Source organism: Gadus chalcogrammus, chromosome 7, assembly GCF_026213295.1.
Source record: "Gadus chalcogrammus isolate NIFS_2021 chromosome 7, NIFS_Gcha_1.0, whole genome shotgun sequence".
Classification (NCBI taxonomy): domain Eukaryota; kingdom Metazoa; phylum Chordata; class Actinopteri; order Gadiformes; family Gadidae; genus Gadus; species Gadus chalcogrammus.
Genome location: NC_079418.1, coordinates 30,162,211 through 30,179,408, shown reverse-complemented (window position 1 = coordinate 30,179,408; position 17,198 = coordinate 30,162,211). Strand labels below are relative to the sequence as shown.

At 43.8% G+C, this 17,198-nt stretch overlaps 3 protein-coding genes across 3 annotated transcripts; all 3 read left to right on the top strand.

The window, feature by feature from the left end:
• Positions 1-4,328: 4,328 nt before the first annotated feature.
• Positions 4,329-5,301, top strand: LOC130386481 (olfactory receptor 10G4-like). The gene has a single exon (XM_056595414.1). It carries the CDS (start codon positions 4,329-4,331, stop codon positions 5,265-5,267), a length of 939 nt encoding a protein of 312 aa, XP_056451389.1. The 3' UTR covers positions 5,268-5,301.
• A 2,349-nt stretch (positions 5,302-7,650) lies between these two features.
• LOC130386462 (olfactory receptor 10G4-like) lies at positions 7,651-9,757 on the top strand. Its single transcript, XM_056595399.1, has one exon. The coding sequence runs from the start codon at positions 8,700-8,702 to the stop codon at positions 9,651-9,653; it is 954 nt and encodes a 317-aa protein (XP_056451374.1). The 5' UTR covers positions 7,651-8,699; the 3' UTR covers positions 9,654-9,757.
• Positions 9,758-12,897: 3,140 nt separating this feature from the next.
• On the top strand, positions 12,898-13,989 carry LOC130386463 (olfactory receptor 10G4-like). Its single transcript, XM_056595400.1, has one exon. It carries the CDS (start codon positions 12,898-12,900, stop codon positions 13,849-13,851), a length of 954 nt encoding a protein of 317 aa, XP_056451375.1. The 3' UTR covers positions 13,852-13,989.
• Positions 13,990-17,198: the final 3,209 nt, after the last annotated feature.

The following is a 17,198-nucleotide window of genomic DNA, read 5'->3' as shown; positions in this document are numbered from 1 at the left end:
CACAAGTTGATGATGTGCCACCGAACCGTGACAGTGAAGATATTAATGGTGATCAAATGTGAAATTAATGTTTTATACTTGATACTGATACTTATCATTTTAATGGGGTGCAATGGCTTTGTTGTTTTTTAGGGATTTAATTGACCCTTCATATAAACTAAAGCGGTCGAAATGTCTATTTTTGTAATCTTAATTGTTTTGTAGTTATGTAATTCTACAGTTACACCACACGCATGTAAACATTTATGAGTCGAATGCGTGTCACTTTGAGGAGAGGAAAGATAAATGATACAAACTTTGCATATATTAATTTAGAACAAGATAGAAAATGGAAGAAAGTTAACTTCCTTATCATTGTCCTCGTGAAGGAATGATACAACACATGAATGTGATAAAATGAAACATTTGATTGATCCGTCATTACCATCAACACATGTTTTTGTTTTTGAGTCGTGCCAGGCGTCACCGGAGACAACAGTGCGCCAGGAGATTACACTGCTCTAATTAGGTCTTGGGAGACCTCCACTTGACTGATGTTTCGCAACATTTTCAACTCACTTTAGTAAGTGTATTGTTGACGAGAAATAGAGTTATAGGTGCAGTATGTAGAACTTGCCAGAAATGCAAGATAATGTTTGCATGCAGATCCATTTCAAGCCTGCCATGTTTCTTCAGTAGAGCAGAACGGACAAACAGCTCTAGAAAGGACGTGTTTTAAATTCGATATATGTTCTGGCAAATCATCCAATCAATTTACACATTTAATTAATTACCTTTCCCATTGTAGACTACTAACAATGGAATGGCGATCCAAAATCCTTACAGACGGGGGATAGGGAATCCACAACATTACAGTCCAGTAATACAGTATAGAGTTATGTAAGCAATCTGTAGGGATGCCGCATTACAATTGCCAGGTAGAAGCAGTGACCCTACGCTTTAATTTATATGTAAATCTTTGATAATAATAATAATTATACATTTTATTTATAGCTCAACTCTGTTGTTTTAAACTTTGTAGCACTCAAAGTGCTACAGAGTTTAAAAGAAAGAAAAAGGGTTATTATAGCATATAATACACATACAGTAAAAGAGAAATTATCGAAAGGCTTTATTAAAAAGATACGTCTTAAGGTTTCGTTTAACAACAGCTGTAGTCTGTGGGGCCTTCAGGTGGTCAGGGAGGGTGTTCCATAATCTTGGGGCAGCAGCGGAGAAAGCCAGATCGCCCATGGTGTTGAGCTTGGTCTTAGGTGGTCTGAGGGTGTGTGCCGATGCACAGCGAAGGGTGCGTGAGGTGGTCTGGGGGCCGAGGAGCTCCTGGAGGTAGGGGGGGGCATGTCCGTGGATGCACTGGTGGGTGAGGAGGGAGACCGTGTATTCAATTCTGAAGGTGACAGGGACTAAGTGAAGGGATTTGAGGAGACAAAGGCGTGGGCAAGCCTCTCTGCATCTGCCAGGGTGAGTGTAGGCCGGAGTTTGGCAATGTTTTTGAGGTGGTAGAATGCGGTCTTATGGAGGTGATTGATCTGGGTGTCATAGTTCAGTTGCTGGTCCATTTTAACACCCAGGTTGGTGACAGATGTGGAAGGGGGGATGTTTTGGCGAGTGATATTGGTGATGTGGGAGGAGCGGAGCTGATGTGGTGTGCCGATGAGGATGGCTTCTGTTTTAGAGCTGTTTAATTGAAGAAAGTATCTATGTATTTAGGAATGGTATGCGTGGTGATGAAGGCTGTTTCAAAGTCCCGGGCAGATGTTCAGTCCCAGTCTGACCCTGACCTTGCCTTCAAGCTAAGGCCTACTCTGAAACAATTGAAGCCACAGAGCATCAAGTCCTCAGTTAAACATCAGGGGCCGTATTCACAAAGGATCTTAGGGCTAAAAGTAGGTCCTAACTGGCGAATTTAGGAGTAACTCATAAAAATAATGGGCGTGTCACTCTTACATTTAGGACTCCTAACTTTTTTCCCTAAGAGCAATTCACAAAGTATTTTAGGCCTAAAAGTAGCACCTAAGTCTAGGAGAGCTTAAAAGTCCTCAAGAGGACTCCTAACTCAGTAAGACCTATTCACAAAGAATCGTAAAATGCCTGCGAGACGAAATGTTAGATTATTCAACTTGTTGTGGAGTTAATGCGCGATGCAATAACATCCCCGACTAACAGGAATAATCAGATTAGTCCCGAAATAAAATGTTTGGCCACACTACGTTATTTAGCAACAGGGGAAATGCAACTTTGCAATGCCGACGATTTAAAATTATCGCAACCATCAGTCAGCCGTGCCATAAACTTTCCTTTGGACATTCAACAATTACACAGGATCATAGCCAACTTCATGGCAATTGCAGGTATGCCCGGTGTGGTCGGTGCTATTGACGGGACGCACATAAAAATAATTGCGCCATCAAAAGACGAGGACGTGTTCGTCAATAGGAAGAAAGTGCATTCCATCAACACGCAGGTTGTTTTTGATGCAAATTTTAACAAAGCCTACTGGATGTTGTTGCAAAGTGGCCTGGATCTTCAGCTACCCATGATTCACGCATTTTAATGGTGAGCGGTCTGAGGCAGCTTTTTGAGATGTACCAGTTGGGTGTCACTTGCTGGGTGACAGTGACTATCCATGCAAGACGTGGCTCTAGACACCCTACCTCAATCCACAACCGGGAGCACAGTTAAAGTATAACATGTAAGTGATTACGCAGATTACGCTTAGTCCTATGCGTAAAACACATCGCATTGGCTCTTTGACGCATTTTATTTGTTGAATCCATATTTATTATTGTTTACTGATTTCTTCCATATGTGCTAGAGCACACAAAGATACACGAAATGTTGTGGAGAGAGGAATTGGGCAGATGAAACGTCGGTTTCATGTCCTCCACGGCGAAATACGCCTCACCCCAGAGAGGGCAAGCACAGTAATCACTGTATGTGCCATTCTACACAACCTCTGCAAGCGGCAGAGGTTGTGTTTTTATTGTTTGCTTTCTCTGTCTCTTGAACGTGCAGGCTACAACGTCATTATCGTGGTCTGCACAGAATTGTCACTATGCGTGTATTCTGCTAACTGCACTATAACTACTTAATAGGAATTCATTTCTAGCCTAGGCTATTTCCTTGTTTTTCGGTGATTCAGTGGGCTCGTCTGAACAACCAATCACCGAACTGACCGCTTCTAAACTCGTGCACGAGAATTGACGTAATCCATAGCAACGGCGCGTCACTCTTAGTTCACTCTTTGTGATTTATCCTTAGTAAGAGTAGGTCTCAGCGGCTTTGTGAATAACTTTTAAGAAAAAACTCCTACGTAAAATGTTTTACCCCGAGTTAGGAGCACTCCTAGCGGTAAGATAAAATGCTTTGTGAATACGGCCCCAGCTGTGTAACTAAATCTTTTCAAAACCACTGTTTCCCCTTGATTCCCTCTGTTATGAGCTTATTGTCAGTGAATTAATAAGAGGCCTCATTAGCTCCCTGGGCATTTTGGAGGTAATAAGACTCCTCTACGGACACGTATGTGTCTCTAAGCCCCTCTGACGCATGGTTCCCAGTAAATTACTGGGACAACATTGCAGGCACTAGTTCACTTTAGGCTTTATTCCTGTCTTCTCGAGGAGATGATCAACAGAGATCCTGACTCCCTGTGGTCACTACATATCCCATGGCACTCATCCCAAGAGTAGTGGTGCTGACCCTTGTGTCCAGGCCAGATGAACCCCAACCTGGCCCCTGAGCCAGCATCTCCACATGAACATAACTTAATGTGTTTTTGTGTGTGGGTGACGTCCCGAGACACAAGTGTACCATTTAATTAGGTCTGGTGGGACCTGCTGAACTCAACCATCACTGATGTTGCAAAACAATTTTGACAACTGTGATGTAATATTGACAGGAAATAGTTTTAAAGGAATGAACAACCAATAATGTTTTTTTAGTTGTGTAAAAAAAAATAATTGTAATCTTTACTCGTGTTTGGATTCGGCAATGAAAATCTACTAGATTAAACATCCAAATTAGCATACGAGACCCCCAGAGGTTTGGTAAACAGCCTAAATGGCTCTCTTCTAAACAGAGGAAAGAATAACTTTGCAACAGAATTACTTTGGAAAACACCAACATGTTGATGTACTTTCTTTGTTTTTTTTCTCCGTGCCCATCATCATTTGTCACGTGGCTCACCCTGCCATGCATCCCATAGGGTGCGGCTTCCGAACTTCACCTTAATTATGCACACTTCTTAGAGCAAAGCTTGTGGTATAGCATCCACATATAATGACTGTGCTCCGGCTTTAACGGGTCATGGGAGGTTCCCTTGCGTGAGGATGTCGTTAGTGAACTTCTCAGGGCAGAACGTGGTGGAGTTCACCATCACGGGCTTCGACCACCTACCCTACCACAAGCTGATGGGCACTGTGATCCTGCTGGCCTACTGCCTGGCCCTCCTCGGCTCCACCACCAACATCTGCGTCATCTCCACAGACAGGCGTCTGCACCGCCCCATGTACCTGCTGATCTGTAACCTGGCTCTGGTGGACATCATGTTCTCCACCGGCGCCAGTACCACCATGATCTCTGTTCTGCTGGCCGGGGACAAAACCATCTCCTACCACTCCTGCCTGTCCCGCGTTTACATCTACCACCTAGGAGACATCACAGAGTGTCTGGCCCTCTCTCTGATGGCACTGGACCGCACTGTGGCCATCAGCGAGCCCTTACGCTATGCCACCATCCTGACCAACCAGCGAGTGTTCTTATTGATTGTGTTGTCCTGGCTTTTGGGGATTTGCCTAATGGGCATGTTGGTGTCTATTGCAGATCAGCTGCCGTACTGCCAGCCTGTGATCAAATACATATTCTGTGACTATGCAGCAATCATCAGGGCAGCCTGTGTAGATCCAGAACCGTATTGGCTGTTGTCCAGTACCGGTGCTCTGTGGCTACTCGGTGGGCAATTTCCATTGATCTTACTTTCCTATGGGAAACTTGTCTTTACTGTGCTGAGGCTCCCAAGCACGGAGAAAGGAGGGCGCACGTTCCGCACTGTCATCAGCCATTTCATCCCTGTTGTTTGTTACTATGCTCCGAAGCTGGTGTCAGTACTGTTAACCAGAGTGGGAGTTACGCTGAACTTAACAGAGAGAAACGCTTTGCTGATCATCTCTACCCTATTGCCACCTCTCATTAATCCCACTGTTTACTGTCTGCAGAGCAAAGAGATCAGAGGCACTGTCTTACGTGTACTTAGGAGAAATCTTTTATAATCGAAGGACTAATGTTTGTAACATCAGTATTGCTTTACCCAATATTACCTGAAGTCATAGTTTGAAAAAGCTTGGATCTCAGGTGTATCATTCTTTCCTCTTCCTCAACTACTGTTCATTTGTAAATATGGGTAAAAGAGGAAAAAAGTGTAGAGTGAAAACAATGAATGATAAATCTCTGTAAAATACTAGAAAGATTCATCATCTTTCACCATCCAAATAATAAAAACAAAACACATTTGAAATGTTTTTTATTCCTTTCCAAATAATGAGTATGAGTACACTAGTATGTGATACATTTTGGTTGAGATAATTGTAATATTTATTCTGGATATTCATGCAACCAACTCACACCTTTTCGTTTAAATGTATTTATTTCCGATGCAAGTTCAGTGCTACACACCGCCGAGGTAGCTTTTACTGGGCTCCTCAGATACCAGGATACTGGGAGGTGGTGTTGTAAAACTGTTTATTGCAGAGTTTGAATGACAATTTTAAATGAAGCAGGTGATCCATGCCACCAAGTTGGAGTGACCCTGAGTGTTTCTGGGGATGGCTGGTTTAACCTGTGAATGTCGATTGCTCAATGCACAACAGGTGTGCAGCCTCACTCAGCGTCAGAGTCTAATCTGTCTGACTCGGGCCAGGTGAGGCTGCTTAAACCAGCCTTCATCCACACACACTCCACAATTACCTGTTGCCCATAGTAGACTACAACCAGTAACAATGGAATACAGTATACAATCTCAACGCTACAAAATCAAAATAGTTCACACCCTCAATTCATCAAATATTTATAAAAATGTGCATGAATACACCCAAAACAGATAAATAATTAAGATTTCACAGTTATAATTCCAGGTTGTAATTGGAATGAAGACCTTTTACAAAAGTCCTTGTCTTGTACTTTACTGTCTCCTTATTCTGGGCGCAGTGTGGGACTGGTTTTGAGGAGAATGGGGTGACTCCCCAAACGTCCGGTCGGCTGCCCTGGTCACGCCACCATGCAACAAATTAAACGTAAAGACATGGGAAACCAGATCTAAATGCATTAAAGTAACATGACAAATCAAAGTGGGATGTTTCCACGATACATCGGATATCTTGTCAGGAAAATATCAAAAGTATATTACTTGGTTACATGCTTGGCTGCTTAGCCAGGAGGGGAAAAAGTCTATCAACATCTCAACAGTTGGAAGCTGGTCAAAACTGCGTGGCCAGTCGAGCTCCGGTGTATGTATAACGCACGTGGATACTGTATAAAATACAGATCAAAAGGGAATTTTGGTGTTTGTAAATTTGTGGAAACTATCACAGACATTCATCTTTTTTTTTAAATAAAAGGCCTGTAATGAGTCCTCAAGTATTCTGAGATTTGAGCAGTGTATTCCATGATCATTTTGCGGTATTTCTTGCATCCCTAACTTTTAGTTCATTCTGATTGGATGATTATCAAGATCTGATGGGTAAAGTTTTGTGTCATGTCTGTGGAGTCCTTTTTTCCTTTGTTTTTAGCAACGCCAGAGCTAAGGTTCATGCAAAGGAGCCCCTGGGCTTTGATTGCCTATATCGTTAGCCTCATAGCATAATTGCCTGTCATATTTTAAGGTTTATCTTGTATTTTGCGTCCCAAATGTCTAAATCAAATAGTCAGATTGTGATTAGGAAATGCGTAAAGCACTCTTATTGGCTTAGGATATAACCAATGAGGATGAGTGAATCAGCAGCGTTGAGCGTAGAGCTAGGCAGATGTCACAATTTTGCCAAAAAAACACTTTTGTCCGTCTGTATAGCAATCCAAAATCCTTAGATAGAGAGGGGGATGGGGAGTCCACTACGTTATAGTCCAGTGATACAGTTTAGAGTTATTATAAACAATTTGTAGGGATGCAGCATTGCAATGGCCAGGTAGGAGCACTGACTCCAAGCTTTAATGAATATGTAAATATATGTATTTAGGAATGGGACGCATGGTGGTGTGACTGTTTCAAAGTCCCAGGCCAATGTTCAATCCCAGTCCGACCCTGACTCTGCCTTCATGACTGAGGCCTTCTCTGAGACCATTGAAGCAACAGAGCATCAAGTCGTCAGTTCACCATCAGCTGTGTAACTGTATAGCTTATCCAAACCACTGTTTCCCCTCGAGTCCCTCCGTTATCATCTTATTGTCAGTAAATTAATAAGAGGCCTCATTAGCTCAAGGGGCATTTTGCCGTTGTTCAGACTCCTCCAGGGACAAATATGTGTCTCTAAGCCCCTCTGGCGCATAGTTCCCAGTAAATTACTGGGACAACTTTGACGGCACCGCTAGTGATTTAAACTATTCACACATGCGGCTACTTTCAGGCACATTTCTGTCTTGCGCCAGTACACACATGGAATAGCAAAGGCAAAAGATGGGGGCAATGTATGGGCCACATTAAGGTAAACAGTTGCAGATTTCATATACATCCTCAACTGAGTTTTGTGATTGGTTTGCTCGCTCTACTTGAAAGTGTCTTACATCAGAGGACGTGACTCTTTCCGTGCCTCTAACAGCAATGTTGCTGCTTTCATTCACAGCACTGCCATACAGACAGTGACCCGGAAGTGTTACTAGGCCTTCAGCAGGAACATTACTGATGCAGATCTCCAGGAATATTGATCCCTTTTCAAATTAAGGCTTGACCTCATACAGGAAATGGCACGGAAAAGGGCTGAAGGAAACAAGCAGCAAATAGGACAATGTGATCTCAAATCTTTAAGGTATATCCTAGTTCCCTTTAGGCTTTATTCCTGTCTTCTCGATGAGATGTTCAACAGAGGTCCTGTCTCACTGTGGTAACTACAGATCCCAGGACACTCATCCCAAGAGTAGAGGTGCTAACCCTTGTGTCCAGGCCAAATGAACCCCAACCTGGCTCCTGACCCAGCGTCGCCAAATGAACACAACATAACATGTGTTTTTGTGTGTGGGTGACGTCCCGAGACACAACAGTGTACCATTTAATTAGGTCTGGTGGGACCTGCTGAACTGCCTTCACTGATGTTGCAAAACAATTTTGACAACTGTGATGCAATATTGACAGGAAATAGTGTTAAAGGAATGAACAACCACAAATGTATTTTTGTACAGCTATCTGCTGTCTATCTTCAAACCTGTTTGGATTCGGCAATGAAAATCTATTAAACATCCGAATTAGCAATGGAGACAGCAAGAGGTTTGGTAAACAGACTATAGCGCTCTCGTCTTCACAGAGGTAAGTATAACTTTGCAACAACAACCACATTGCAAAAGACAAACATGTTGACATATTTTCTTTGTTGTTTTCCTCCGTGTCCATCATCATTGGTCACGTGACTCACCCAGCCATGAATCCCATAGGGTGCGGCTTCCGAACTTCACCTTTATTATGACACTTACCGTGTCAGGCAAAGTTGTCTTGCGTGAGGATGTCGTTAGTGAACTTCACAGGGCAGAACGTGGTGGAGTTCACCATCACGGGCTTTGACCACCTACCCTACCACAAGCTGATGGGTGCTGGGATTCTGCTGGCCTACTGCCTGGCCCTCCTCGGCTCCACCACCAACATCTGCGTCATCTCCACAGACAGGCGTCTGCACCGCCCCATGTACCTGCTGATCTGTAACCTGGCTCTGGTGGACATCATGTTCACCACCGGCGCCAGTACCACCATGATCTCTGTCCTGCTGGCCGGGGACAAAACCGTGTCCTACAACTCCTGCCTGTCCCGCGTCTTCATCTACCACCTAGGAGACGTCACACAGTGTCTGGCCCTCTCTCTGATGGCCCTGGACCGCACTGTGGCCATCAGCGAGCCCTTACGCTATGCCACCATCCTGACCAACCAGCGAGCTTTCCTATTGATTGTGGTATCCTGGCTTTTGGGTATTGGCTGCATTGGCAAGTTGGCTTACAATGCAGATCAGCTGCCGTACTGTCAGCCTGTGATCAAATACGTTTTCTGTGACTATGCAGCGATCATCAGGGCAGCCTGTGTGGATCCAGAACCGTATTGGTTCGTGCCCAGTATAATTGCTCTGTGGCTATTCGCTGGGCAGTTGCCATTAATCTTACTTTCCTATGGTAAACTTGTCTTTACTGTGCTGAGGCTCCCAAGCACGGAAAAGGGAGGGCGAACATTCCGCACTGTCTTCAGCCATTTCATCCCTGTTGTTTCTTTCTATGCTCCGAAGTTAGTGTCAATACTGTTAACCAGAGTGGGAGTTACGCTGAACTTAACAGAGAGAAACGCTTTGCTGATCATCTCTACGCTAGTGCCACCTCTCATTAACCCAACCGTCTACTGTCTGCAGAACAAAGAGATCAGAGGCACTGTTTTACGCGTATTTAGTAGAAATCCGGTCTTACCATCCAAGGACTAATGTGTGCAACCTCAGTAGTGCTTTACCATATATTGCCTGATGTTTGAAAAAGCTTGAATGTCTGCTGTAACTTTCTGATTCTTTGTCTTCTACTTCTGTTCTTCATTTGTATATATGTATGTAAAAGATGAAGAAAGTGATCGGAGAAAACAGTGCATTTTTAATCTTTCTCAAACTGTTTACAGAGATTAACCGTCTTTCACATTCTAAATAATAAAATCAAAACCCAATTGAAATGTTTTTTTATTGTTTTCCTTTTTTCATTCATTTTTTGTTCTGAAAATTGTTATATTTATTCTGGCTAATAATGAAACCAACTCACACATTTTCTTTGTTGAAACAAATTAATTTAATTTCTTAAAGGTCCCTTGGTATGCTTCTTTATGGATGCTTATATATAGCTGTTAGTGGGCCCTTAATACAGTATGGATACATTGTTATCATGAAACTTGGCCCTGGAGGCTTCTGCCACTATCTCAATGCCCTCTTGCTCCAACTCCAACAAACCCACACTATCAAACACTGCTCAACCAGTGATCTCCCTCCAGCCTCAAGGTTTGGAACATAATGGGCCCAGCGCAAGTCTTGCGCTGGGCCCATTATGTTCCAAACCTTGAGGCTGGAGGGAGATCTTTGGTTGAGCAGCCCCAGTGGCTTAACTACGCTAAGCCACTGTACACCACATGCAACAAATACAATTTAAAGAGATGGTCAACCAGATCTAAAAACTTAAAATAACATAACATATCAAAGAGGGATGTTTCAACGACACATCTACCGAATATCTTGTCTGGAAAATATCGGAAGGATAACACTTGGTTACCCGCTTAGTCAGGAGGAAGAAAATATTATTTTCCTCAAAACGCCGGAGGCCTCTTTCATGTTAAGGGGCCCCTGGGCCCAGATTACCCATATGGTAGCTCCAGGTTTGCAGCAGCCGCCTTTGCTTTGAATCGCCTTGCTCCCTGTTTCGTAGAGGGACCATAAATCCTTACTGATAGGGAGTCCACCACATTACAGTCCAGTGATACAGTTATTGTAGGGGTGCAGCATTACAATGTCCGGATAGAAACACCGACTCCAAAATTAATGTATATATTTAGAAATGGTATGTGTGGTGGTGGGTCTGTTTCAAAGTCCCGGGCCGATGTTCAGTCCCAGTCCGATCCTGACTCTGCCTTCAAGACTGAGGCCTTATTTGAGACAAATTGAGGCCACAGAGCATCAGGTCCTAAGTTCACCATCAGCTGTGTTACTGTTACTCTTATCCAAACCACCGTTTCCCCTCGAGTCAATTTACAATTAGGGCATTTAGCAGACGCTTTTATTCAAAGCGACTTACATCGTTTAATACACACATTGACACACCAACGGAAAAGTCAACCATGCAAGGCGACCGCCAGCTCATCAGGAGCAGTTAGGGTTAAGTGTCTTCCTCAGGGACACATCAACAGTCAGCTAGGATTGAACTAGCAACCTTTCGGTTACAAGACAACTGCTCTAACTCCTGAGCTAAGCCGATCAAGACCTCAGTTCACCATCAGCTGTGTTACTGTAACTATTATCCAAACCACTGTTTCCCCTCGAGTCCTGTTATCAGCTTATTGTCAGTGAATTAATAAGAGGCCTCATTAGCTCACTGGGCATATTGCAGGTGTTCAGATTCCTCTTGGGACACACATGTGTCTCTAAGCTCCTCTCATGCATAGTTCCCAGTATATTACTGGGATAACATTTCAGGCACCGCTAGTGATTTAAACTATTCACACATGCTTTCAGCAGCTCACGTTCACACATGGCTTGGCAAAGCCAAAAGATGGAGATAAGGTATGGGGCGAGTTAACAAACAGTCCATGCAGATTTCCAGGAATATCTATCCCTGTTCCCATTCACGTTTGACCTCATGCAGGAAATGGCATGGAAAGGGCCTGAAGGAAACAAGCAGCAGCTAGTGATGTTATGGTTTGCGTCGAGGCATCGAGGCGTGTGTCGAGTACCTCGCCTCCTCCCCCAGCGAAGCTCCGTATCGAGTAGGATTCACATAGGCGAAATGACGTAGTGCGTGACATTCGAGGCTTCATCTCGGGCTGTTCCGCGATATGGGTTCACAATTGGCACATTTTTACAAAAAGAAGACCCTACCCAGTTCCAAGATCACTTTTATGGCTATGTAATTAATCACACTCATTCCCAGTCATCATGCAGTTCTATTATTACAATTATTAGTAGGCTACTGTAAGTGTAAGACAATCTATTTTGCCCGCGATGACTTAAAATCTTTGTCCAATGATTTGTTCTCTACCATGAGCTCGGGAGATACTTATGAACGGCACACTCACACGTATCACTGAAATGTTGATGTTGTACGAAGCAAACATCACATCATCACAGGAAACTCTTTCTTTCATCATAATTTCATTCACCACTAGGTGTCCCTAGCGTACTCATTTGAAGCTTCGAGGTCGAACCACTTTGATGGTTCATCTGGCTGCGAGGCTTTGACGTTTCATGAGGCATCATCTCAGCACCACTAGCAGAAGCTAGGACACTGTGATCCTAAATCGGTAAGGTATATCCTAGTTCCCTCTAGGCTCTATTCCTGCCTTCCCGATGACATCTAGAGAGATCCTGACTCCCGGTGGTCACTACAGATCCCATGGCACTCATCCCAAGAGTAGTGGTGCTGACCCTTGTGTCCAGGCCAGATGAACCCCAACCTGGCCCCTCAGCCAGCATCACCACATGAACATAATGTAATATGTGTTTGTTTTGTTTGGTTCACGTCCCTAAAGACCAGAGGGTACCATTTAATTAGGTCTGGCGTGACCTGCTGAACTCGACCTTCACTGATGTTGCAAAACTATTTTGACAACCATGATGTTATATTGACAGGAAATAGTGTTAATGGAATGAGCAACCAAAAATTGCATTTCGTACGGTTCAATCTAATCTTAACACCTCAGCAATGAAAATATATTATTTATTGCAGTTGAGGCATCTGCATTAGCATGCGAGACGACCAGAGGTTTAATAAACTAGATTATATGACTTTCCTCTGCATAGAGGAAAGAATAACTACTTGACCAAAACAGGTGACTCACCCTGCCATGCATCCCATAGGCTGCGGCTTCTGAACCTCACCTTTATAACGCCCACTTCTTAGAACCAAACTTCCAGTCTAGCATCATCATTTCATGACTGTGCTCCGGCTTTAACGCGTCAAGGGAGGTTCCCTTGCGTGAGGATGTCTTTAGTGAACTTCTCAGGGCAGAACGTGGTGGAGTTCACCATCACGGGCTTCGACCACCTACCCTACCACAAGCTGATGGGCACTGTGATCCTGCTGGCCTACTGCCTGGCCCTCCTCGGCTCCACCACCAACATCTGCGTCATCTCCACAGACAGGCGTCTGCACCGCCCCATGTACCTGCTGATCTGTAACCTGGCTCTGGTGGACATCATGTTCTCCACCGGCGCCAGTACCACCATGATCTCTGTTCTGCTGGCCGGGGACAAAACCATCTCCTACAACTCTTGCCTGTCCCGCGTCTTCATCTACCACCTAGGAGACGTCACACAGTGTCTGGCCCTCTCTCTGATGGCGCTGGACCGCACTGTGGCCATCAGTAAGCCCTTACGCTATGCCACCATCATGACCAACCAGCGAGCTTTCCTATTGATTGTGGTGTCCTGGCTTTTGGGTATTGCTTGCATTGGCAAATTGGCTTACATTGCAGATCAGCTGCCTCACTGTCAGCCTGTGATCAAATACGTTTTCTGTGACTATGCAGCGTTCATCAGGGCAGCCTGTGTGGATCCAGCACCGTATTGGTTCGTGCCCAGTATAATTGCTCTGTGGCTAATCGCTGGGCAGTTGCCATTGATCTTACTTTCCTATGGGAAACTTGTCTTTACTGTGCTGCGGCTCCCAAGCACGGAGAAAGGAGGGCGCACGTTCCGCACTGTCATCAGCCATTTCATCCCTGTTGTTTGTTACTATGCTCCGAAGCTGGTGTCAGTACTGTTAACCAGAGTGGGAGTTAGGCTGAACTTAACAGAGAGAAACGCTTTGCTGATCATCTCTACGCTAGTGCCATCTCTCATTAACCCCACCGTCTACTGTCTGCAGAACAAAGAGATCAGAGGCGCTGTCTTACGCATATTTTGGAGAAATCCGGTCTTACCATCCAAGGGCTAATGTTTGTAACCTCAGTAGTGCTTTACCAAATATTGCCTGATGTGTGAAAAAGCTTGAATGTCTGGTGTGTCTTTCTGCTTCTTTTGTCTTCTACTTCTGTTCTTCATTTGTATGTAAAAGATGAAGAAAGTGAACTGAGCAAACAGTAAATTTTTTATCTTTCTCAAACTGTTTACAGTGATGAACCATCTTTCAAAATCTAAATAATAAAATAAAAACCCATTTGAAATGTTTTTTTATTCCTTTCGAAATAATGACAAAGTACATGTACACTTTTGGTGTGTGATACATTTTGGTTCTGAAAATTGTAATATTTATTCTGGCTAATCATGAAACAAACTCAAACATTTTAAATTAATTTCTTAAGCAAAGTGGCTTTTACTGAGCTCCACCGAAACCAGGTCAATGTGGTGGTGTTGAAACCAGTTTATAGCAGAGTTGAACGACAACTGTAAATGAGCATGCCACCAAGTTGAAGCGATCCCGAGTGTGTCTGGGGATGGCTGGTTTAACCTGTGAATGTAGATTGCCCAATGCACAACAGGTGTGCAGCCTCACTTAAGTTCAGAGTCTAGTCCGTCTGACTCGGGCCAGCTGAGGCTGATTAAACCAGCCGTCATCCACAAACACTCCACAATTACCTGTTGCCGTAGTTTACTCCAACCACTAACAATGGAATACATTATACAATCTCAAAGCTACAAAATGAAAGTGCTTCACACCCAAAATTAATCTAATATTTATAAAAATGTGCATGAACAAAATCAAAACAGATAAATAATTAAGATTTCATTGTTATAATCCCAGGTTTTAATTGGAATGAAAAGCTTTTGCAAAAATACTTGTGTTGTACTTAACTGGGTCCTCAGTGTCTTGGCTCAGTGTGGGACTGTTATTTTGGAGAGTCTGGTGACACCCCAGGTGTCCGGTCGACTGCCCTGGCACCGCCACCAGGGGCGTAGCTGGGGACGGTGCCACCGGTGGGGGCCCGCCTTGCGTAAACTCACAGAGCATGATAATAAACCTCCACCACAAGAGAACGGTCGGAATTCACATGTGCTAAGTCAAGTCATGAATTTGCATGAGAGCTGACAAATATTTATATTGCTCCACTATCTCATACAACAGCGTCAAGGTGGTTTCTAACCACCCCCCCCCCCCCCACCTCATATGTTTTCCCCTCCTTTTCTTTAATCTATGTATTAGGGATTTCAGTAATGATAATTTGACCGTAAATAAAAATAGAAATCACAATATTTTGTTTAATTCTCAACATTTACCAAAGAACATGGCCTGTAATAATAAAGGAAGAAAAAAAGGTCTGTGATAATCAAATTAGCTATGCTTAACATTAAATGAACTTTCACCAGATTGGTAAAATCTGTTTGACCAATCATTTTATGTTCAATAATTAAAATGTACAGTTATTGTGGGCAATCTGTAGGGGTGCAGCATTACAATGTCCAGATAGAAGCACCGACTCCAAGCTTTATTGTATATATTTAGAAATGGTATGTGTGGTGGTGGGTCTGTTTCAAAGTCCCGGGCCGATGTTCAGTCCCAGTCCGACCCTGACTCTGCCTTCGCCTGTTTGAGTCAAATTGAGGCCACAGAGCATCAAGTCCTCAGTTCACCATCAGCTGTGTTAATGTAACTCTTATCCAAACCACTGTTTCCCCTCCAGTCCCTCTGTTATCAGCTTATTGTCAGTAAATTAATAAGAGGCCTCATTAGCTCACTGGGCACATTGCAGGTGTTCAGATTCCTCTAGGGACACACATGTGTCTCTAAGCTCCTCTCAGGCATAGTTCTCAGTATATTACTGGGATAACATTTCAGGCACCGCTAGTGATTTAAACTATTCACACATGCTTTCAGCAGCTCACGTTCACACATGGCTTGGCAAAGCCAAAAGACGGAGTCAGGGCTCAACGCTAAGGTTTTTTTCCACTTGCCCAGTCGGGCCAGTGGGTCTGAATTCTACTTGCCCGAAATAAATTTTTACTGGCCCCAAACATATATCTATATTTTTTATTAGTGGTTATCAAATAACGACAAAGATTTAGGTAAATTGTTATATTTTATCTTTATATTATCAGCTTTGTGATAACCACATTTGCCTCCGCGTTCTGTTTAGTAAAAAGAACCGGCAAGGCACCGGAGGACGGGTTATCAGCAGCCCGCTTAGCTGCCATGCAAGCAAGATGATGCTTGCTCTTATCGTGACACTCAAGCATCTGCTTTCTGAAAGATGACGTTCCTTTAAAAAACAAACTGCTTTTATCTGCCGGTGACAGGAACTTAAGGCAAACCTCGCAGAACATAGTTGGTGATTCCTCCACATCCTTGAGTATAACCCAGGGGAACTCCTTCTTCCAGGATGCTTGAAAAGTTTGCACGCAGCCATCTCCTAGTTCTTAACTGACTGCGGCGTGCCTGCTACCTGCCGGGAGTCTCGCGATCTCGATTTTGATTGGCCGAAGCCACATTCAAATAAAATCAAATAGTACACCAAGCATTACAAGCATTATCCGACGAGGGCAAGGGGAGGGGGCAACATAATAACTTTATCGATTATTGTAAAAAACAAAGTTCCGAATAATTAATTTATTTATTTTTGCTTCGAGTCCTCCACTTGCCCGAACGGGCAAGCGGGTTGTCATAGTTCTTTGCCCAAGGTGGCGTTTTACTTGCCCCGGGACGTCGGGCAATCCTTATTACTCGTATACGTGCAGAATTCCAGGAATATCTATCCCTGCTCCCATTCACGTTTGACCTCATGCAGGAAATGGCATGGAAAGGGCCTGAAGGAAACAAGCAGCAGCTAGGACACTGTGATCCTAAATCTGTAAGGTATATCCTAGTTCCCTCTAGGCTTTATTCCTGCCTTCCCGATGAAAACAAGAGGGATCCTGACTCCCTGTGGTCACTACAGATCCCATGGCACTCATCCCAAGAGTAGTGGTGCTGACCCTTGCGTCCAGGCCAGATGAACCCCAACCTGGCCCCTCAGCCAGCATCACCACATGAACATAACGTAACATGTGCTTGTTTTGTGTGGTTCACGTCCCTAAAGACCACAGGGTACCATTTAATTAGGTCTGGCGGGACCTGCTGAACTCGACCATCACTGATGTTGCAAAACTATTTTGACAACCCTGATGTTATAGTGTTAATGGAATGAGCAACCAAAAATTGCATTTTGTACGGTTCAATCTAATCTTAACACTTGTTTGGATTCAGCAATGAAAATATATTATTTATTGCAGTTGAGACATCTGCATTACCATGCGAGATGACCAGAGGTTTAATAAACAATACTATATGACTTTCCTCTGCACAGAGGA